Source organism: Alligator mississippiensis, chromosome 16 (genome assembly GCF_030867095.1).
Source record: "Alligator mississippiensis isolate rAllMis1 chromosome 16, rAllMis1, whole genome shotgun sequence".
NCBI classification, from domain to species: domain Eukaryota; kingdom Metazoa; phylum Chordata; order Crocodylia; family Alligatoridae; genus Alligator; species Alligator mississippiensis.
In genome coordinates this window covers 22290513-22314493 of record NC_081839.1, presented here as the reverse complement: position 1 = coordinate 22314493, position 23981 = coordinate 22290513, and the positions used below count along the sequence as shown (strand labels likewise).

At 49.1% G+C, this 23981-nt stretch overlaps 1 protein-coding gene across 3 annotated transcripts in view; it reads left to right on the top strand.

The window, feature by feature from the left end:
- Positions 1 to 23740, top strand: part of KIRREL3 (kirre like nephrin family adhesion molecule 3) — an 833106-nt gene extending 809366 nt beyond the window's left edge. For 2 of the 3 annotated variants that reach the window (XM_019490185.2, XM_019490184.2), the window contains 2 exons: positions 18234 to 18320; positions 23176 to 23740. In XM_019490185.2, coding sequence (XP_019345730.1) covers positions 18234 to 18320; positions 23176 to 23619 — 531 coding nt within the window. In that variant the 3' untranslated portion in view covers positions 23620 to 23740. Of the gene's footprint in view, positions 1 to 10434; positions 12986 to 18233; positions 18321 to 23175 lie in introns of those variants that run through there. The other variant, XM_059720056.1, reaches the window with a different exon arrangement.
- The last annotated feature ends 241 nt before the right edge of the window (positions 23741 to 23981 follow it).

The following is a 23981-nucleotide window of genomic DNA, read 5'->3' as shown; positions in this document are numbered from 1 at the left end:
GAAAAGAGCCATAAAAAAAAAATTGAGCTGGAAAACATGCCTCACAGAGAGAGGCTTCTGGAGCACAATCTGTTTAGCTTATCAAAAAGAAGATTGAGAGGTGTCTTGATTATGCCATATAAGCATCTTTACATGGAAAACTACCAAATAGTTGAGGAATTTCAATTTAGCGAAGAAAAGCAGAGCATACACCAATAGCTGGAAGCTGAAACCACATAGATTCAAGTTAGACACAAGGCACACATTTTTAAGAGGGAGCTGGAAACCGCCCCGTAGGAAGTGGTAGATTTTACATCTCTCAATGTTTTTCACTCAAGTCAGGGTGACTTTCTGGGAGATGCCAGTCAAACACAGCTGATCAGATTCAGTACAGGAGAACATGGATGGCTTGTGTTACTCAGAGGATCTCATCATCACATCTGGCCTGACTATCCCTCAGTCTGCCACTGACCAAACATTTGGGGACTTATGGATGGAAGATCCTACAGCAGCCATTCCCAGTCATTCTGGGTGTGAACCCCAATTCCAGGGTTGCAAGTCAAGCTCCAGTGAAAGCCCACTCATTCTTCTGACTCCGTGGGGCAGACAGCCCCAGTTGTAAGTGCTGGCACCTCATTTATGGTCACAGTCCCTGATGTGGGAACCACTGTACTAGAACAACACGCCCCGGGAGAACCTGGTAGCATTCGTCAGCAGCAGCCACAGGGGCTCTGCAGGAACCAGCTGGTGATTTTGGTGCTGGTGCATGAGGTGCAAGGAGCCCCCCCGCCTCGCCCAAGGCCGTCAGCTCCCCAAGGCCAGTGAGAGTTTGTCTGTGTCTGAATAGACCATACAACATAAAGGGCAGGAGGGGAGGAGAGTGAAATAATGCACTCCAGGTCAGAGGCATAGCCAGGAGGCAAACCCCAATTGCCAAGCCCTGATCATGGCCACACTAGATCCCATTGCCCACCTTGGCTACAGAGTAAGACAATGCCCTTCACCTAGACAATGCAAGTTGCAGCCTTTCCACAGCTGTGTGTCCAGCACTGGACACATCCAGCACTACAGCACTGTGGTTTGGCAAGGCCATACCCCAGAAAAAAAGGCCCTCCCCGTTGGCAGGCATTCCTGAACCTTCTTTGCTCGCTTCCCTCCTGTTACTTAGAGCCCCTTGGGCCACCCAGTATAATTCTCCCCCCTCCTGGCTGTTGACAACAGCTGGCATAAGCTCTACCTTGAGCTATTAAATACCCAGTCTACGGATGCTAAATAGATTCCTAATAACAGACTCCAGGTTTGCCAGTGAAATGACAGATCAAGTTAAAGAATTCATCTCTGTTAACAAGCAATGGTGACATACCTCTGGTAGGGACATGAGCAGCTGCTAGGACAGAGAGAGGGAAACCAGCCACTGTTCCTACCCCTTGCAAGGCCCTTGGGTAGCTGTGATGACTGCCCGCTTCTCCTTCATTATAACAAGAGTTTGAATTACACTTTGACTCGTGGGGGCAGGGGGGGTCTGCAAAAAATACGAAACCAGTTCATTAGTTAACAAGTCCTCGTAAGTGAAGGAGCAATCTGATCAGATACCCCTGTACTGTACACACACACACACAGGGATAACTGGTCTGTGCACATTTTTTGTACCACTATCAGTCTAAAACCCAGTTATCCTAATATACCTACTGTTGTGGGTACAATCCTACCAGCACTGTACTATATCAGCATAAACACCCCTATACACCATATTAAGTGCATCCAAACTGCGGGGGTGATTTACTGGCTTTGTGACTGGTAGGATAATACAAATAAAAAGATGTTATTATTGCTGTAAAATCACCTCATGCCTGCGAGCAAAATAGTTAATCCCTGTCCCCATCAGCATCTGAACTAAATAGAAAGGCACCGAATGAAGAAAATACTTTTGTCAAACTTCACATGCAGAGCAAGGGTTCAAACCCTTGCTGCCTGATTCCCACCCCAGTGCCCAACCTGTTGGACCCCACGGCAGCTCTGAGAGGTTCCTTACTACATCACCTGCAGACGGCACCACAACATATTGGTTTCCACTTCATTAGAGTGTGAAGCCATTGGTTATTCAGCCTTGGGGAAATAGTGATGAAATCCTCCCAGACTGACTTCTGCGTGTGTCTGTTCCTGCAATCCTGTGGGAATTCCTGGAACTGCCAGACTGGAGAGCCGATGGCATGAATCCTAACAGTCTCACTCAAGTTGAGCACTGCCAAGGGCACAATAAAACACCCCAGCCCATTGCAATTGCTTTCACTGTTCCTCATGCCAGTGCCACCACTGCAGAATATTCATGAGTCCCACAAGCTGGGAGGCTGAATCCAGCTGTCCTGCAGTTGGTGTTTTCAGCTCAGGTGGGATTTGCTAAAGAGCGAGATGGGTGCGGGCAGCCTGCATAGCAAGCATAAAATCTGGCAGCATCAGCAGCCTTCTCCATAACTAAGGAAGATCTTTAATAAGGCAGACACCATGGCCAGAATCCACCTATGAGGGCTGATGAGACACCTGTGGATTAGAAGCATTAAGCGAAGCAGCCTGGCTCTTGCACTGTACAGCTCCAAAGCAAAACTACTGTGGCTGCCACTCAGAAGGCTGAAGTATGCGAAGAGAACAACAGTTATCCTAGGACACACAGTGCTGCAACCAGGAGCAGGCATCCTGGCTCCCTCTACTCTTCTTTGTCCCCTGGACAATGTTATCCCCTAGACGAGACCTGGTTTTCATGGGCCATCTCAGTTCAGCCCTCTGGGCCTGGTGGTGTCTCTTGTCTCCTAGCCAAGCGATACATGTTTATTGACCTCCTTCATCCTTCCTCTTCCTCAATCAGCACCTCCAGTTTGCCCTATCCTCAGCCAGCTTGCGTTGTCCTTTCTAAATGCCATCTGAGCACCCAGGGTGTCAGTGCTCTCCAGGAGTGGGAGGCTGGGCACTGAGTCGAGTTCTGCACATGAGATTTCACCAAAGCAATACACATGGGAGCACTGTGACCCGATGCCTCTGGAGACTCGTCCAAAATTGCATTGACCTTATTTCAGATATCTCTCCTGGCTGACTTCTGCCATATTTGCTTTCCATTCTCACCCCACTCTCTTAATATTCCTGCTTTCCACTCTCTTAATATTCCTGCTGTCCAGGTCTCACCCTCCCACTGAATACAATTATAGTCCAGATTATTTTCTCTGCCTCTCTTTAGATCACCTTTTCTAAATACAATCTCATTGTGTTATATCCTGCCCATACTCCTAACCTCTCTCCATCCTTTTGAATTATCACCCTGCCCTCGCTGATGTTCACAACACCTCAAAATTTAATATCAACTGTGAATTTCATTAACATGCTGTGTAGTATCACATAGAGATCATTAATGCAGATGTTAAATAAAAACAGACCTAACGTCAGCCACAGCAACAGTGCCCCTCTAGATGGCATCTTCCCTCCACTCACTCGATTGCTGTTTATCAGTAGCCTTTTTACTGTCCTTTAGTTTGCAGTCCATGTGATAGGGCTGGCATCCAAGTCAAGCTGAATTACTATTGTGAGGTTTTGTGAGACATTGTGTCAAATGCTAAAATCCAAATGTATCTCCGCTACCACATCCCCGCTTGCCACTAATTTTGTAATTCCATCAGAAAAGCAATCAAGTTTGTCTGGTGTGATCTGCTCCTTACAGCACCATTGCTGCGTATTGCTAATGGCTCCTTTGTCCTCTAGCTTTCCCTCACTGTGCTTTCTGCTGCTGAATTCTTTCTGGCCAGCAATTGGCAGAATTACTCTTTTTCCCTTTTCTGAAAATTGCTCTCACATTCGTTATTCTCCAGCCATCTGTGACCTCCACAATAATCTATGCTTTTCACAAATAATTACTCATGCATCTATAAATTCATTAACACCTTAGGATACACTCATGCTGTTTGATTTGCATATGTTCACGTTGTCTAAACACTGCCTCGGCTCCTTTGTAATATATTATCTATTTTTCCAGAATCACGTACATTGTTCAAGTCCCCATCTAAGAGACAGGAAGGGAGCCCTTGCCCCCAAATGCTCAGACTTTTAGAGGATGAGTGACAGGCAAAGGATGAGGAGGGGGAGAGACCCACTTAAAAAGCCTGAACTTGAGAAAGGGATGTATTTGGTTTAAAACAAGGATTTTTCTGGGTAATATCTAAAGACCAATTACATGATTGGGAAAGACTTTGATAAGCTTTCAGATATCGCAGTACCTCAGGAAAGGTAATGTGATACCCAAAACCTTGTCAAAATCTATCCCAGTCATGCAGTTGGTCCATTAAAAGATATCACCCACAAACACCCTTGCTTCTTGCATAATCCCTGGACCTTCATGGCTACAACATCACTCCAGTGCTGTTTATAACTGTCATAAGTATTTGATACGCACACACTTCTTGTACATCTATTTGTATGCACACTGGCACGAAGGCTTGGGCCCATTCCCCAGCAGTCAGACATCTTTTTTGTCAAAAATACATTGTGCAGTCTGGGGTTCAGGACCTAAGAGGTTTCAGGGTCCAGGCTCAATCATCCTTTACAAGCCTGCTCTCTCTCCGATCCCTCGCCTTCAGCTAGCATTCACCATAGTAGATAAACATGTACTGCTTGGCTAAGAGGAGCCTGTTGGCCTTATGGACCAGATTTCCCAAGAGTTCAAACCAAGAGGGACCTGGTAAGTGTTGCCTGAGGCCTGTTGAAAATCCCACCCTTCTTTAGGTACCTAAACAGGAGCCAAGACCTTCTGATTCAAACAGAAGAGACAAATCCAGTTGTGAGGGCTGAACACACACACATCTGGACATGTGATCCTGAGACCTTGTGGCCTAGCAGTAACCAGGAGACAAGGGTTACTGCTAGGGTCTGTGGCTGTGCTGCTGGCTTGCCGGGTGACCATGGGAAAGTTATTTGCCTCCTTATGCCTCAGTTTACCCATCTGTAAATCAGAATAATTATTATAAAGGGCTTTGAGGTCAGTGACCGAAAAGAGGTGCAGAAGTGCTGGGCTTGACTGTTGGTCACCTCTGTATCTAGGGCAGTTTTTTTCTTAAGTCTTTGAACTAGTGATTCCCTCTTAAAACTGAATTCAGTCACTTCCCAAGGAGCATATGTACTCTGAAGTCACAGTAACTGCAGTGACATGTAGACAGACCTGTGCTAGGTTGATAGTAGCTGGATCAAGTACCAGTAGCAATATAGCCACACAGGCTGCTTACAGATGTGGGGGCAAAAAGTGCTTTACTTTCAGCTTGGTGCACCTCCACACTGAGTGTAGCGCCTGCCCAGAAGAATAATCATGTTAGACACAGCTCACCCAGCGTCTTTATAGTCTGTGCTTTTATCTAATAGATATATCTAATAGATAAAAGTGCCAAAAAAAAACCCTGTAGTGCATGAGCTATACGGACGCTGGGTGAGCCAGGTCAAACTGACATGATTCCTCTTCTGGTAAAGCACTGGGGTTTCCCCCCCACCCACTTCTGTCAACACCCACAGACCTCAGTGCAGGTGATTTATCCTGCTTCCTGAATAAGTTTTGTCTCCCCCATGGTAACTACAAGAGACAGCTGAAGTTTGTCAGTCCTTGTGGCTGGGGACAGATATTACACATAAACTGGTCTAAGTGATTAGAAACTGGTTTAAACCTGTAACAAAACAGACATTCAGTGCACATAAACCAGTTTGAAAATGGCTGAAACAGGTTTGAGATAAACCTGGTGTATCAGACTGAACTGTTTTGGGTCAAACCAATTTATGCAATGTCTGTCCCAGACCCCTTCCTTAGTTTAAGTTAAATCAGAGTCCCCCCGCACCCCAGCATGCTCTCTGGGCTGGGCTCTCTGCTCCAGAGAGTTGGGCTGGCCCCTCCCCTCTGCTCCCTGGCTGCAGCTCCGGCAGAGATTGCAGGTACAGTAGGGTCTACCTGGCTTCCTCCTGTTTCCTGCCCCCCCTCACCACTCCCTGCTCTGGCAGGGATTCCCCCGCCTCTCTGCCATAGGCAGACACCTCTCAGCATTAGCTAGCAGACCACATGCTGGCTATGGTCCCTCCTGTGGGAGTTTAGGGCTTTTTGGAACTAATCAACAGATAGCTAGTAAGTCCCTCTGTTCCTTCCTTGGAAAAAGTTGTTTAAGAAGAACTTGAACTAATGAGAGAAGCTTTTGTTGTCTTAATGGGCTGATAGGCACTGAGTTAGAGGGGATAAACAGCATGTTATTAACTCCCTGCTGGGCTGCTGGGGATGGGGAACCCTCCCTAATCAGAGCGTCCTGCCTGGGCCTGGCCACACCCCACTCAGCTCAGCACTATGGAAGGGAAAGGAGGGCTGCTGTAGTGCCCCCTGGCTTATAACCTGAGTCACTGCAGGCATGTGCCTGCATTTCTGGAATAAAAAGGGACTGTTTATCCACCTCCAAACTGGTCCAAGGTTGAATCAATTCAGGCTCAGGTTTTTTGAATATCTGTCCCTAGCCAAGCTGTTTTATACATACCCATAGAGAGGTGACTCTTCCCAAAGAGAGACATCATAGTAGAAGCAATAAAATCCTAGCAGTAATAATGATAATGGACTGTTATTGCTTTATCCAGATTACAAAGAAGTTTATTCCATAGCTCCAAAATGGGAAAAAACACTCACCTTAAAAAGAGCTGTTGCAGCACCTGATTTGTCTCACCTGGATACTGCTCTGTGTTCATCCTTGCCAGTCTGTCTGAATCCACATAATCTGATATCCTATCTCCAACAGCAGCTGCTGTTTCAGAAGAAGGGGAAAGAAACTCCCAGGTTGGCAGAACTGGGGTAATCTGCCCCACTTTGGGGGAAACTCCCTCTAAACCCTAAAAGGGAGACATTTGCTCAAGCCCTGAAGCAGGACATACATCCTCCCTAAAGCTTTTCCTATTATTTGCCAATTAATTCTCTACATTCTTGTTATCCACTCAATTCCTTTCTAAATTCTGGCCTCAGCAACATGCTGTGTTAATTAACTCCTACATACGCATTGTTTAGAGATGCCTTTGCTATTCTCAGTTTTGAATCCCCCACTTTCCAGTTCCATTGGCTTTGCCCCTGTTTTCTTGTTACGAGACAGGGAGAAGTGAAGCTCCCAATCTCCCTTCTCTAAACCATTCATCACGTTATAGGCTTCTATTATTTGCCTTCTCATTTGTCTCCTCAGCATAGAGACAGCCCCAATGTTTTTATTCTCCCTTCATTTAAGCGATTTTTCTAAAACTTTTTTCATTGTGACTGCACTTCTCCAAACATGTCAGTGTGCAATATCCTTTTTCACTGTGTCTCCAGTACAATAGAGAAATGTGACTGCAGTATGTATGGGCTTACCCAAGCTAGCTTGAATCTGGCTAGCAGAGGTAACAATACAATGCACAATCCATGCAACGAAACCTACCTATTCGCTTGAGTATCTAGACCTTGCTGAAGTACATGCCACTGCAGCTTCACTGCTCTTGGTATTCAGACTGGATACAGCAAAGCCAGCTAGGATACACCTGTATGTTCCACACTGATTACAGTGTAGACAATAAACGTAACAGTAGTTAACACATTTAAATCCAGATCTCTCTCTCAAGGTCATCTTTCAAGCCTCAATCCCTAGGGCTACAGAAAGGCAGGCAACAAAAGCTTAAAAGACCAGAATCACTACCATTTGTCTCAACTGCTAACACAGGAACTCCATGGAAGTTTGGATGTTCAAAACCAACTAGATGATTTAGCCATTAAGGGCACTGAGAGCTGTTTGGTTAAAGCAGGAGCAATACTACTGCTGTTGCTTCTAAGAGCTCTAGTCAATGGGCCAGAAAACCATTGTGCTAGGTCAGGGGTGGGCAAAATGCGGCCCGTGGGCCAGATGCGGCCTGCCAGGCCATTCTCTCCGGCCCGTGGAACCCCTAAAAAATTTAGAAAATTAATATTTATCTGCCCCTGGCTGCATGTCATGTGGCCCTCAATGGCTTGGCAAAACTCAGTAAGCGGCCCTCTGCCCGAAATAATTGCTTGCCCCTGTGCTAGGTGCTGTACAAACACAACAAAAATGCAGTCACTGCCCAAAGAGCTTACAGTCTAAAACACAGACAGATGGGGAAGCACTAGGAAGCCCCTAAGACAGTACTGATGGGCAGTGGGCTCAGCACAGCAGTTGCCTTTCCCTTATCGTAGGCATCGCGGCAAAGGGGAGTTTTCCGGAGGGCGTCAAGGACGGTGAGATGGTTCTGCAGATATGTGCAGGGAACTGTTCCCATATGGGAGTGGCTGGACACGGAAAGCATGAATGTGCTTTGTGCTTGTTTGAAAATGTAATAAGTAGGTGATGAGGGCTGGCACCATTGGCCAGGAGTTGACATTTTAAGAGCCTGCAAGGGATGATAAATCTCTAGCCAGCTTTTAAAATCTCAACTGGGGCTTTGTGTTTGTTTGTTTGTTTCTAGCAGGCACGTTCCCAAAGCCAGGTCTCTACTGGGAACAGACAGTTCTGCAGTCTTTGGAATCTATTAACCAACATCCATCCAGCTCTGTTAGGTTTTGACCTGCATAAGCTTAAAAGCACCAAGAAGTGTCATCCAATTATACTACAAGCAGGAAACATTATAATTAAACTCGGGGAAAAAATACATATCAGGTCTCAGCAGGTTTGTAACTTTGAATGTGCCAATCTGGACGAATTCATCACTCGCTATTGGGTAGGGACCCAGCACAGGAATCCAGAGGGAGAACCATTTTAAAAACATATTGTCTCCGATAATGAAACCAAAGAATTTAATATCCGGTTGGTTGAATTCAACATCCCAGATGAAAGCTGCTTCATTTTGCAGAGTTAAATGAGCAAGTCCTTCAGCATGCAGAGGATTAGACCGTACGCTGCTCATGCAGCTACCCTGAGCCAGGCATACTGAGAGAGAGCAGGAGCAGTCCGGTGGCAAAGGTAACAGGGTGAGATTGGAAGACCTGGATTCAGTGCCTTGTTCCACCACAGGCTTTCTCTTGACCTTGAGAAAGTCACTCCATGACTATCTTGATGGTCCAGTTTCCCAGACCCAACAGTGGAAGTAGCAATAATACCTAGCTCTTCCCACGGTCAATAAACACTTGATGAAGGTCAGTACCAATACTCTGAAGGGTTACTGGCTGGGCCCGTAAGAATCCTTCTAGAGAAGCCCCCTCAAATGGGACATCCACCTCCCTTTGAAAGTGATTAAGGATGGAGAACATGTTGTTTCATCCAGTCTGGTGAGCTTTCCTTGGAGCAGTTCTAGTGCTCCCAAGCTCGGCAGCAAGGACTGGAAATTGGACAGGTAGTGGCTTTTGTGTCAAACTCTCTTTGCCCCCCTAGGAAAACCTGCGCAAATTTGGCCAGGTCACAAACACTTAAAAAAAAATCGCATTTGGCACATGCTCCATAGAGACTTTGTAGCACTTTGAGCTAAATCTCTGGACCTTCTGTCCATGCTGAGCATGCTCAGACACAAGGTTTCCCAGTATTGCTGCCCTGGTTTGCTACTACAAGACTCTCTCCTGTAATCTCAATTGCTGCTCCTGCTGGGCCCAAGCCTTGTGGAGCAGGAAGATCCTGCATCTTAGTGTACAGGGCAAGGGCTAGAGCTGTTCACCCTGTGCACTAAAAGAGGCAGGGGTGTTATGAAAAAATAGAGCAGGTGGTCATGCAATTGGAGAACACATATATGCGCGGGGCTGTACTGCTGGTGCTTCCAAGCTTTGAAGTGCTTGCCTTTGCAACCTCAAAAATGTTCTTTGAATGTAGTTTTTGTGTGTCCTGCATGTCAGTAGTTAAGTGAATTAAAAGGAAGCCACTAGATGAGAAAATACACGATGCTGTGTATGGGGTTGGTAGAACCACCAGACTGTTGGTAGTTGCACTCTGGAAACATCTGGCTTTGTATCAGTCTTTCCATAAGCTCCCAGCCAGTGCTGATCCAATTGGAGAGCTGAAGAGGAGATTCATTCCTTCCCATCCCATCTGTGCTATACACCTTGCTTGTGGCTGGCATCAGCACAGAGACCCACTGGGAGAAGCTGGCCCCTTATATCTTCTTCCCCTGTGCTTGCACAGAGCCAGAAACAACTGGGGCCTGTACAGGCTTCTCTTGGTAATGGCCATGGCATGCACGCCTTCACCGTAGCCCAGCCATTTTGCCAGGCATTCTGGTTCCAGGCCCTGAAAGCAAAACCCCTCTCACAGTGCACCTGGCCAGTTGCTCCCCCCAGCACTCTGCAAGCTAGACGCTTTCACCCCGAAGTATGAGGCTGTGTTAGGCCCCACTGGTGCCAGCAGTTGTAAACTATTCTAGTGCAACAGATCAAAGGAACAGTAGAGGCAGTGGAGCTCCAGGGGGACAAACACCACCAGCCATAAACTGCCACTGTCCCCTTGGCTCTAGGAATCCAAGCCGAGGGATGGATGTCAGGACGGCGCCCTGAGCAGCCACGACCACTGCCGAGGACTGCAAACAGCAGCTGCTGGCAGACAGCGATGCCAGGCAGAATCAGGGACCATCGTAATGTGCCCGGGATCTGGATGTGCCCTTGAATTCAACAGTCCTGGCAATAAGTTAATGGCAGCTACTCAGTTTTAACAGGTCTATGGGTAGTTTTATCACCAGCCATCTGCGTGACAACAGCATGACCAAAGTACAAAAGCATATTGGTATCTTCCTCCATATGGTGGCCAGGAACACAGGGCCAAACATGGGCAGGGAGCTAGAATATATATAAAGTGTGTATTTAATGAGCAGAGCTAAACTCCTGCTTACCAGCTCTCAGTGAAAGGTTGTGGTAACAGCAGGGGCTGTGGGTCCCAGCTAGGGCATTGTTCCTCCCCATACCACTCTGCCAAAGCTGCTCCTCACTGCCAGCAAGGAGAGTGCCAGAGAGAGAATATTCCTGTACAACCACACTCCTCCTTGCTGCTCCATCCCACAGTGTCCCAGCTCTTCTGGGTCACCTTGCTGAGACTGGCAGATCTCGGGCAGGGCTGGGGTGCAGCTTGGGTCCCGCTGGGAGCCACATGATGCTGGGCAGGAAGTGGTTTCAGTGGTTTGAACAAGCAAGATGATGCTGGATGGGAGTCCTGGGCAGATATGAGGTGCCAGCTTAGCAGCCCTGCAGGCTGTGTACCCCTGTTGGTTTGCAAGAGCTCTGTCTGCACAGCCCACCCAGCGCTCAGCTGAGCAAGCCCATGAAGGGACAGCGAGAGCACTGCAGAGCCAAGCATGGGGCAGTAACCCCCAGCTAGCACACTCGGTACCAACTCAAGCTGCCGTTGCACCTGCTTGGGGTTAATGCTGGCTGAGCTCCAGAATCAGTGCAGTCCCCCAGCACAGGCAAGGCCTGAGCCGCACCAGCATTTTCCTGATATCCTGCCTCCATCAGCTTCATATGGTTTATATCACAGTATATGGGGCCAACCCCATAAGGTGGAGGCCATGGAGCTACAGCGGGGGTGAGTTTGGTGAGTGGTGCACCAGCAGGGAGTGGCTTCCCATGGGAACACCTGCCACGTACTATCTTTCAGGCTTCTTGCTACATTCCTTCAATATACATGCTAAATCCAGTGCTTCCGCATCCATGTAGTGCAGAGACATATCTGTCCCTGGCCCCTGCATCCCTCAGCCAACTCACCCCTTAGGAATATGGCAGTACCTCAGCACTCAGCTAGAGCTTTTCAACCGTGGAAGAAGAAGCCCCTGTATTTGCAAAGGGCCCTTAGCCAGAGGTGTTGTCCCAACATTTCCTGTCACTGAGATAGGAAGGCATTTCCCCTCCCTTTAATAGAGAGGGAGACAGAAGCAAAGAGAGGGTACATCACCTGCCCAGAGTCTCATAGCAGATCAGTCACTGAGCCTAGCACAGACCCTGCCATCCCACCCAGTCTATACTCCAGTCCCTGCACTCGCACATTCAGGGAGATTTATAAGCCATGGTCCTTCCTGCCCCGCTCCTGTCCCCCCATTCAGCAGGTAGGTGAACATCATGTTCAGCCTTTCCAGGCAAGAGCCCTGAAGCTGAGAAGCTGCCACCAGACCCCCACTCCCACCAGGAGTCAACACCACAGTGCTGGAGCTCCTGGCCCTCAGACCTGTGCTCAGACCACCCCATGCTCTGTGCTTACCCTTCCCCAACCCAGCTGCCTCCCATCTGTGTGCACCCATTAACCGTGCCTAGAGAACTCACTTCTGTCCCCCGCGCTGCGCACTGACACACGTCTCCACCTGGTTAAATTAAGGGCCTCCTCATTAACATGCTATTTCTATGCGGTAGCTCAGGCTGGCGTTTGATATTCATGCAGCGATCCGGTGCTGCTCGCGCTGGCTCTGCATCTCACTCTCCTTTTGTGCTGCAACAGACAGAAAAGAAATAGAAACTATTCAGGAAGAACAACAAAAAAGCTGCTTATCTGGGAGTGAATGGTGCCCTATTGACAGCCCCTGGGACTAGCGTCATCTATTCACGACTGCATGAGGCACAGTGCAGGCGCTGCTCCCCTCCTCCCTGCCAACATGTGCCCATACTGCCTGGGAGGAGCGGGGACAGGATGGGGAGGGCAGTGTCCTTGACCCGTCCTCTCAGGACAAGGGTGCCAGCACTCCCTGGACTCCTTTGGCAGAGAGGAGGCCTCCACTCTCCAGAGGTGCCAAGCTGGCCCCTTCTGTCAGCCTGTACAATTTGGTACCTAAAGCCCTGCCTCGGGTGGGAGCGGGTCTGGCTGCAATCTGGGCCAGGTTAGTGGCAGAGAATCTTGCCTTGCACCAGGGCTTGGGGCTTTGCACCAGCCCCAGTCAGGGATGGCTGAACTGTGTATTTACTGTCCAGTGAAAAAAAAAAAGAAGGAAAGCAAATGAATTTCCCAGCTTGCTAATTGATGAAGGGAGATTGCATTAGACTAAGCCACAGTGTAAACTTTAATAAAGGTCACATTAATGAATGGCTTAATTCAAGAATTAGAAATTAACTGATGCGATTTTGCTTTATGAACTGCTGGGTTTGGAGCTAACCCCACGCTCCCCTCCTGGGGACAGCTGGGCCAGGCTGGTGGGGTGGCAGTGCCCTCCCGTGGCACAACAGATGCATTGCAGCTTTCTCAGGGTTTCTGCTTTGGACTCGGAGCCCGATAACATTTTGTGTGTCCGTTCTTCCATCTGCTGCTTCGATCCCCCTGTGACCCAGCAACAATATATAGGGGGTGGTCTTACAAGAAAAGACATGGTTAGAAGCCAGGAGCTGCACATTAGAGACTTGAGACGTAGTTCCAACTCTTCCACAGACTCAGATCGACCCTGACAAGTCACCCTCCCACTCCTGTACCTCAGTTTCCCTATCTGTGTAATATTGTCGGCCCAATTCATGCCAGAGTTGAGTGCCTCAGGCCCACATTATTTGAACTTGTCCTACTTAGCATAATTTGGGCAAGGGCTGTTGGCTTTTTTTATATATAACTGCCTCTTGCTCCCAATGTTCTGCAAGAAAACATGAGTTACTTTCTCATTCTTTTCCTTCCCCAATTAGCACCCCCCTCCCCGCCCCCCTGGACCTCATCCAGGTGTTCAGTCTTCTATCAGAGCAGTCAGAGTGGGAAAAAACAGTGGTCTACTCTAATCTGTGGCATCAACAAGCATAATTGCCCTGAAGCCAAGTTTTTCCCCTGCTTACTCCAGCCATGGACAGGTCCACTGTGCTCACAGGGCCTGTGAATATGCGCTGACTCCACACACACAGAATACGTCCAGGGGATGTATTCTTCTGCATTTGGGTAGCCTGGGATGTTGCTGCTAACTCCCCTGATCAGGGTGGTGGTGATGTTCAGGAGAGCCAGGGCCAATGACATAATTCAGGGCCCATCTGCACAGCAAGATGAAGGTATTACCAATGTGGCAGTGCTAGCCAGCAGGCAGTGAAGACCCAATGGCATAGGCTAGCAATTAGAGTCCATGGCCAGAGTCCCCAAGGAGGTCGTACTGCTGAGGCACATGTCGCCACACCCTCACTGCTCTCATCACCCATACGGGCTAGACCAGGGGTGGGCAAAATGCGGCCCAGGGGCTGGATGCGGCCCGCCAGGCCATTCTGTCTGGCCCACGGGGCCCCTAAAATATTTAGAAAATTAATATTTATCTGCCCTGGGCTGCCTGTCATGAGGCCCTCGATGGCTTGCCAAAACTCAGTAAGCGGCCCTCTGCCCAAAATAATTGCCCACCCCTGGGCTAGACTCAGCTAACAGAGGCATGCAGACATGCCACCTCTCTCAGATCAGCCAGCAGGGGACGCTCATGTAGCAATGCCAAGCCCACATTCTTCCACTTCTGCCCCAGCAGCCTCTGCCACTGAGCTCCCCAGGCACAAGCAGAGAAAGCCAGGGTTAACTCCTACAGGGCATCTTTTAGATCAGCCTCCAAGCTGCTGAGAAAGCAGAAGATGCTGGAAGCTACCTTGCATCCTTATGCTCCACATGGCACTTCGGCACCATGTGTGTGATCGAAGGCCAGTGACTTCCAAGGTTACTCTCCAATAGCAGCAGTCATCTACCCTGTACGCTCTGCCAGCTGCTTCATGGGAGAGAAATCAGATCAGCTCACCCGGTCCCTCACCTTGTTACATGTTCTCAGCCCATTTCCTCCCGCAGAAGGAAGGGGCTCTGTGGGAGGTAGAGGCAATGCAGGTAGCACAGGTACTACCTTACCCACACACATAAGCTTGTGCCCTTCAGTTCCAAAAACACATCCTCCTGCCCCATGAGCTAAAGGAGTATCCCCCTAGGAGGAGGCCCATTACCCTCTCTCTCTGCCCCAGCCACTATAGGGGCAGCATAATAGAGACATAACCAAGCTACTTGGAAGATGGCTGGCTTGGTACTAGTAGCGGTCTAGCCCAGCAGCATGGCCCAGATTTTAACTCGGGTGAGTCCTGCAGCCTGCATGATACCTACTTTAGGTGGTGTGAAGCCAGCTCAGGTATGTCTATGTAACACTGTAGTCTCAGCAGCAACTTCAGTGTGGATAGTCAACACAGGTTGAAGGTATATGCAGCGCCTGTTATGACAGTACAGGAACCAGGTTAGAACGGTTCATCTATTTAAAAGAAACGCTACATCAGTGTTTCTAAAGGCTATGCAGATATGTGGATAGCTCACTTACAGGTCACCACGTGGGCAGTTCATTTGCTTTTCTTTATTGCATTCAGCTTGGGGTGTGAAAATAGATTGGTCCTTTTTGCTTTCTGTCCCTGATGAGCTAACCCACGCTGCAACCTGGGCTTATGAACACTGGAGAAGAATGGTTTAAGCACAGCAAACTGAAAAAAAAACTCCTCTTACTTTCTCTGAAATTTACAGACAGCATGAAACATTTTTAGTAGGTATTATAAAGCCACAGTCGAATGCGTGCATGCGCATATACACATGTGCACACCATGAATGTGGATTCTAAATTTCTTAACAGCATCCCTTTAATTTAACATAAGAATTTAAGACAGCACTAAAGCTGACATGCAGCCAAGAGAGAAAGCAGTCCACCTTCTGGTATTTTATCTGCCTTGAATTTAATACTTTGTGACACATGTATTTACTCTGGTAAATCAATGGATGTTACAGACTTTTTCCAGAAAAAAAATCAGGTACTTTAATTTATTGCATTAAATTGCCATATCAAAGGCTTTCAGAAGATCAACAGAAAGTGCTTTAGGGTAAATTTCCACTACCACTTGCCATTTTAAAAAAGTAGGGGGAAAAGGAGTCAGGCAATAATCAGCACTTTATTGTAGATTTAGAATTGTGATTAGATAAGGCATTCAGTGGCAGTAATTCCAACACATGGCTTGGACTGCAGTAGCAAAGAGAAAATGTGAAGACTGTAGAGACTAGATCAATATCTGCGAAGATAAAAGGCAGCTGAGAAATTGGCTGATAATTATTCAGATCCTGCACAGACCCACCTTTCTGAAGGAAGGGTAATTAAAGCCATATTCTAATTAATGTGTACCTTGCCCCCAGTCCAAGCCATCCTTCAAAGAAAACCTAATGAGGCAGTCAGAATGGCTTTGCAGCCTTCAATGAATCTGTCTCTCTCAGAAAGGGGTACCCATGGTGCTGGGGCTGGGGGGCGGTGCATGGAGGGACATGCAAGACAACCTTATACTAGGGCTAGGAAGAAGCAAGCAAAGGGGATGTTTTAAAAAAAAAAAATCATACTCCAGCCCCTCTTTCTTCCTTCTCCCTGCAGTGCTTTCAGAAGTCAGATCTGCACTGTCAAAGATGGGTTCATTAAAACCTCTGGGACCCAAACCTTTGAGAGGAGCCAGAGTCAGAAAAATCACAGGCTTTTGAGTTAATTACAGCATTAAGAAAATGCCAAAACCTATCTGGGAGTTTGAAAAGTTGTTGGCAGCCAATTTCAGATTAGGGGAAGGGGAGAAAAAAAAGATTTCCCTCTATTTATCAGGGAGGTGCATTGAATACAGCGCTTTGTGAAAGCACAGTCAGCCACAGGGAGATGTAAATAATTTAACTCTCCATGGCCATGTCTACACAAGTCGCTGACTGTGCAGTCATTACTGTGCACTTGTCTCGTGCCTTTATAAACAAGTGCTAAGTAACTCTGCGATCACCTGCATTACTGCACAGTAGCACCGACAAACAGCTTTTTTGTGATGCTGACTGCGCAGTAGTGTTGTGTCACAATTACATGGCCTGTCAGTCTTTCCTCTTGGCTCTATATGGAGAAGGCATGTAAACCAAGGAACCATTTATTGTCACTTGGGGAAAACAACGTGTTGTCTTGCCCAGGGCACTAGCTGCAGAGCCGGAGAATTTGGGTTCTGGTCTCAGCTCTGCCAGTGACCAGCTGTGCAGATGTAGCAAGTCACCCTCCTTCTCTGTGCCTCAGTTTTCCTTCCATACCCTTAGTTCACTCTTGTAACCTTACTTGTGATTGCCAGGTCTGTATATGCTGATTTGTTATTGCGAGGTCCTGCTGGGAGGTGCACGCTGCTTTCTCCTTTCAAAACACTAGTGTCAAAGCCTCTGTTTTGAGTGGGTCTGCATTGCCAGCCTGACAGACCACACAGCTTGATCATGCACTGGATCAGGGCTGGGGAGAGAGAGGGGAAAAATAGGTCTGAGGTCAAATTTACAGCACGGGCCTAAACACTGAGCCAGAGAATACAGTTCTGGGGCTGCCTTTCCTGGCCAGCTTGGGGCTAGCTTGCAGCTAGCTATCTGCAGCCCCCAGCTGCTACAGTTCTGCATAAGCTCTGCAAGGAACCAGCTGTTAGACACCTCTTCATCTCTCTCTTCAGTCTGTTCTTTGCTTGGCTGCTCTTGCACTGCTGAAACACCTGCACACAATGGGGAATTACTGGCTCTATGGGTGTGACTGCAATAAACTCTGATAACTAACTTCTTTCCCTTGCTGCTCCAGCCACACTGGGGTGTCTTACTCAGAAGTCACTCCTTAATGAGGTTTAAGGCCATGTATGTGAGTTCCCCAATCCTATGGGCCTGCGGCAGTGGCAAGAGTGCATTAGGCAGATTCATGAGGCACCATGGAGAATAGTCATGACTGGCGTGGGACACTGGTAGGGGCTAATAGGTAGTGCGAACATGTGCAATAGGGTTGGGGTGGGGGAGCAGGGGGCTGGTATGTGCCTGATTTCCCCCTTCTGGATGAATACCTGACCAGAGCATTGAACCCCCAGAGCTGATGGAGCCAAAGGAGCTGCTGTTCCAGCTTAGCTAGCAAATGCCAGTACCTTCAGCACTGCAAGCTCTGGCCCTCAGCAGCACGGACTGTGTCAGCAGTGTGCCTGTAAGTCGTGGCGGGGAGGGAGCACAGCCTGGTGGTTAGGTCACTGAATTGCTTGAGATGCTAGGATCACCACAATCCTGTCTGGAAGAAAAACCTACAGCAGGGCAGCAGAGGCTTCCTTCTCCTGGATGTGACAGCCAGGGTAGCATAGCCACAGTGAGGAGCATACCCCTGCTTTCCCTGGGCTCAGTGCACTGCCAGGTGAATGGGCTAGGAGGCTGGGGGTGCTACAGGAAGCTGCCAGTGGCTCATCATTCAAAGCAGGTGACTGGGGTTCCCATAGGTGAAAGAGGAAAGTGGCCCGGGAACAGGCCAGGTTCAAAGTGAGCTGACAGATGAGCGGACCTACACCCCCTCCAGCTCATGGCCACTTTGTCTTGCAGATGGACCGGGGCGAGTTCCAGCAGGACTCTGTCCTCAAGCAGCTCGAGGTGCTGAAGGAGGAGGAGAAGGAGTTCCAGAACCTGAAGGTGAGTGGCAACAGGAGGACACAGCTCCAGCCTCAAGCCCCAAAGCCTCTTACTACTAGTTATGACTTGCAGATCCCCAAAAGACACTCACTGAGTCGGGGCCCCACTGGTAGACGTTCTGCTAGCACAAAGTACATGTCCCAGCCCTAAACAACTTAGAGCATAGAGTCGAGATAGATAAAGGAGAGAGACTTGAACAGTCTGTCTGTACTAGTACCTACAGCCATAACTGGAGCCACTGACCACCCACGTTTCAAATTTACTGACCACACACATTTCAAATCCCTTAGTTTGCTCCCTGGAAAATCCCTTGCTCATGAAAGACCAAGGTTGGGTTTCCATCTACTTACCCTCTCCTTGCAGCACATTCAGAATTTACCCAGCTGAAGGCTGCATACTCAGGACATCCACCAACCTCTCACTTCTGGCCCTTCTGTAGCCTATTTCCAGTCTCTGCTGCCCACAATTAGAGCTTATCGAGGTAGGCTGGGATGTAAATCTAAATAAATATGGGGATTCGCAGCACGGAGGAACTACCCTATTAGCTCCTTCTCACAAACCAGAGGATATGGTCTCCCAAACAGGTGGTGACTGACTCCAGCAGCTTTGACAGGCCACATCCTTAACTGGAACAATGTCTTAGTCCAGACCTAAAGGGGTGGCAGGTACTAAGCACTGGCGGCCTGTACCACAGTTGGCCACAGTGAATTTCATGGAGGTCCCATTCCTCTCCTTGATGTTGGCACAAAGTCCAGATGTTGGCACAGGCACCAAGATATCTCTTCCTCTTCTCCATGCCCAGGTCTTCAAAGACGGCAGCTATAAATATACTTGGAGTAGACCCAGAGAGAGGCTGGACTGCTGGGGCCCAGGCACGCGACAAGATGCTTAGGAGGAAGAGTTTAAGATAGGGGTCAGCAATGTTTTTGAGCAGAGTGCTAAAACACCCACAAACAACCTGTAAGATGTTGGCATGCCAGGGGCAGATAGCAGGGCAGCCACAAGGAGGCAGATCCTTCTTGTGGCAGCGCAACCCCAGCCCCTTCCCTGCCATCAGCTCCAAGGCGTGTGCGCCAAGCAAAATCCCTTCACATGCCACACTCTGGCACTCCTGCCAGGGGTTGCCTACCACTGGTTTAAGACTTAGGGGCTGAGTCTCACTGGGCACATATACACATGGGTGTATGGCATCTTTGTTATTGTACCATCTTTTAGTACTTCCAAAAGGAAGTTTTGGAAGTACTAAAAGACAGTGCAGTAACAGCCCATACTGCGCCATGCCAGCAGCACACAGTTATTTTGGCCACTATGTTGCTGTAGCAATGCGCTATAACAAGGGAGTGAATTGCCATGGCAATGCAGCAGCAGCATCACAGTTTTTGCCAACAAACGCTATGGCACTGCAGCACATCACATAGCGTCTTGTGTAGACCACCCACTGTGTATGTCCATACCACCTCCATGGTGCTGCTAAGTGTATTGGTGAGCAGGCTGCATCTATTTTCTCTTGCTCCACAGATATGAAACCCAGAAATGAGGCACTGAGGCCTTCCTGAGTGTGCCTCCCCCCCTCAAGTATGCCCACATCCAAAAGTGGTGTCGGGGGCACCCCCAGGGTAGCTCCCCAACCTAATTCCTGAGTCTGGTGTGTGAGGAGCAGGAGTGGAAGGGAGAGCACGGACTCTTTGAGAGCAGCACGGACCAGTGGTTTTCAACCAGGGTGCCATGAGAACCTGCAAGGGATGTCATGCCTCCACCACAAGATGAAATTGCTCTGTGCACCTTGGTTTTCTGGGGGCACATGGAGTCCAGCTGAGAAGAAGCTGCAGCAGAGCAGCAGAAGTGGTATGCAGCACAGGCAGGCGTACCACTTCTGCTTCAGCCCTTTGTTAGGAAGCCTCTAAAGCCCTGCTAAAGCATAAGTTGATCCCAGAAAGGCTGAAACAGAAGTGATGCCTGCGCATATAATGTATAACGTCATGCAGGCAGCCCACCTTTCTGTTGCGGCTTATTCTCAGTCCAACTCTGATGTGCCTCTGTCTCCAGGAGACACCATGCAGGGTTGGATGGGAAGGTCAGTGGTAAGAGCATATGCTCCTGCCACAGCTGCTTCCTGATCTGGCTCTACAGGAGGCATGTGGCACAGATCTGCCTGGCTGCAGCGGCACTGGCAGTGAGGCGAGTACAATGTAATGATAAGGATCTAATCAAGTAGTAATTGATAATTAACTATGCAAATACACGTAAAATATAATAGATTTCCATTCTTTTTTTTTAATGGGATACCAGTGAATGTTGAAGTGTTGTAGAGGGGGCCTTGAGTCTAAAAAAGGGTTGAGAACCACTGGCACGGACATACCCCTTCCACCCTGCCTGGAAGCATAAATGTTAAGGCCCCAAGGAAAGAACAGCCGTCGGAGACAGCTTAGAAACACTGTTTGTTAGGACCTATGGGGGAGGACTGTTTCGATGTCCATGGAATTGGTCATAACCCAGAGCAGACCCGAGACCTGCCAAGTGGGTCAAAACCTTTCCCCAACCCATTATTTGGGGGCTACAGGGAGTAAGCTGCCTGCTAGTCTCCTCTGCCCCAGCGACCCACGTCCTGCTGATCGCAATGCCTGGTCTCTCAGGGTGCCTGTACACAAAGTGTGGAGGCTGCTCTGATGCACTAATTACAGCACGTTGGAGCAGACTCAGTTAATTGAGTCTGCTGGAGCATGGTAATTCTCATCATATCTTGTGTATCAGCATCCCCGTGCCAAATTTTGGCAGGGGCACTTAGCTCATTGAGCAAGCTTTCGAAGCACCCCTACCACCATTTTGAAGTGCAGGGATGCCGATGCATAAGATGTTGCGGTGCATTAATTAGAGTGGCTCTCAGAGCACATGTAAAAGTGCCCACATGGACCTGAAGAGGCTGGATGTCGGCTGCTCCCAGCTCCCTCTGCAGTGGGTGAGGGACATGGGCACAACCCCTCCAACAGCTTGCTCCACCCTTCCCACCTCCGCTCTCATCCTCCAGCCCAGGTCCCTCTTGGCCCAGCAGAGAACCGGAGGCTCCTCACCTTCACCTTCCCTATGGGCTTTAGGCCCCCGTCAGAGAGACCATTGTCCTTCCTTTGCAAGGGTGGGGAATATACATAAATATGGTGTCATATTTAGCTGAGCCGTTTCCATAGCGACAGAGAAATCTTCATCTCTGGTGTGTGGCTGTATCAGCCCTCCTCGGTTCCCCAGGCTCTCGCTCTCTGGCTGCTGACGGGGAACGTGGCTCCAGTCAGGATGGAAGCAGCAACAAGGAATTGGTGGGGTCTGTGGACAGGGAGGAAAGGCTGCAGTGAAGGTGCCTGGAGCAGGAAGGTTTGGGCTTACAAAGGCCAAGTGAGGTGCCACTTCTTGGGTGCGCACGTAGCCGTGGAAGAAAGAGGGAGCAGCACTGCCAAGCATTGCCTCCCAGCCCCATCCTCACGAACACTGGGCTCACTCAGGCTTTCTGGGTGACTCCAAGAACACACGAGGAGCAGAGCCAGCTCAAGATCCCTTGCCCAAAACCAGCCCAGGTCAGCAGGGACTTGGAGACACCGCTGCCTGCAGATGTTCCCTGGCCCACATGAAATGTGTCCGGCAGGTCTCGGAGCAGTTCATACTAAGGACAGCTAGCACTGAAGATCCTCTGCGGCTCTCACAGTGAGCAAGACCAGGATATCAGGCAGCCCACACAATCTCATGACTCAGGGTGGAGGTACCAGAGTATGAGACGCTAGGGAAGAGGCCACTTTTGTTTGGGGATCAAGTTTTTCCTGATCATTATTAACATAAATGTTCATTATGTGGCAGAACTTTAAAGTCCTAGCTGTAGCACAGGACACCCTGGTGCTCGGTGCTGTACAAACGCCAAACAAAAAATTGGTCCCTTCCCCAAAAAGCTTACAATCTAAGCAAATGAACAGGAGCACTGTTCAGAGCAGACTGCTGGTCCTATGGCATTGGTACTGGCTTGCCAGAGAGCCAGTCTGTGCCACCAGTCAGGTTTTGCCCAGGAACCCATTTGCAATGCAGTTGTCTCTTGACCTGGCCCACTATGTATTGTAGATGGGACTTTTGTCAGTAACCCCAAAGCGTGCTAAGGATGGGTGAGTCCCAGGTCATGAACCTACATGTGGTCCCAACTACCCTTAAAAATAGAAGGTTATAATTTGACAAGATACATATGGGGGGGTGGGGGGGTGTCTCTGTCTGTGTAAAATTTAAAGAAAAAACAAAACAAAACGAAGTGAGATGTCTGACCATCTACACTTCTCACCCTGGGCTCAGGTTGGGAGGACAAACACATGATAGATGTTAGCCACATTGCTTCAGGCATTACTAGACGGCACTTAGATGCCATGGTGATGAGCACAGCATAAGGTCTGCACACATATACCCAAGTCACTGTGATGTGTGGACATGTCTAAAGTGTCCTTAGTCATGGCTGATTGCATCTTACCTGAACATAAATCCACAGTGTTGCCTTATATCACTCAGCCAGGGGGGTGGAGGAGATGCATCAACCCCTCGTTCACTTGTGCCCCAGGATTGCTCTGTGGCTTTCAGGCTGTGTCCTCTGGGACTGCCTGTAAGTCAGCTCAGCAGGAGCCCTGAAAAAGCTTATTTTTACCTGTGAAATAGGATAATCAAATGGGTGAGAGGAAGAGGGGGAGGGAGAGATGTTGGGTGTCTGCCATCAGAGAGGATTCACAGGACTCGAGCTCCTTCTGGCCCTTGTTTGGAAGGTGCCCTGTGTGGTGAGGGCCAATGGTGAGGATGTGCTTCATACCTTACGAGTAATGCACCCACCTGTCTCTCCCTAAAGGACCCTACCAATGGCTACTACAGTGTGAATACCTTCAAGGACCACCACTCCACCCCCACCATCTCCCTCTCGGGCTGCCAGCCAGACCTGCGGCCTGCCAACAAACAGCGCGTGCCCACCGGCATGTCCTTCACCAACATCTACACCACCTTGAGTGGGCAGAACCGGCTCTACGACTACAGCCAGCGCTTCGTCCTGGGCATGGGCAGCAGCTCCATCGAGCTGTGCGAGCGGGAGTTCCAGCGCGGCTCCATGAGTGACAGCAGCTCCTTCCTTGACACACAGTGTGACAGCAGCGTCAGCAGCAGTGGCAAGCAGGATGGCTACGTACAATTCGACAAAGCCAGCAAGGCCTCGGCATCTTCATCCCACCATTCCCAGTCCTCGTCCCAAAACTCAGACCCCACTCGGCCGCTGCAGAGGAGAATGCAGACACACGTTTGAATGGCTGGGAGACAACTGGTGACAGGCAGCAGCAGGGTGACGCAGGGCATGAGGCTGGGGACATTTTGGTGCCTCCAGCAGCTGGGAAGCAGACAAAGCTGACTTGGCCTGATCGAGCTGGGTGGGGGTGGGGGTTGGGGGGTGGGGGGCCTTTCAATGGTTTTATTCTGTTTCTAATTATCTTATTTTCCAAAGCATTTTTGCTCCCAGTATAGACTATGCCCTGTACGGGATGGGGGGGAGGGTGAATCTGTGTCACTGGCAACTCTGTCCCAACCTGAAAGACTTCTAAACTCCTTCTCCCTGGCCCAGCTGGCAATGCCTACCCCCAGGCCACTGGAGAGGGGAGAAGGAGGTACTGC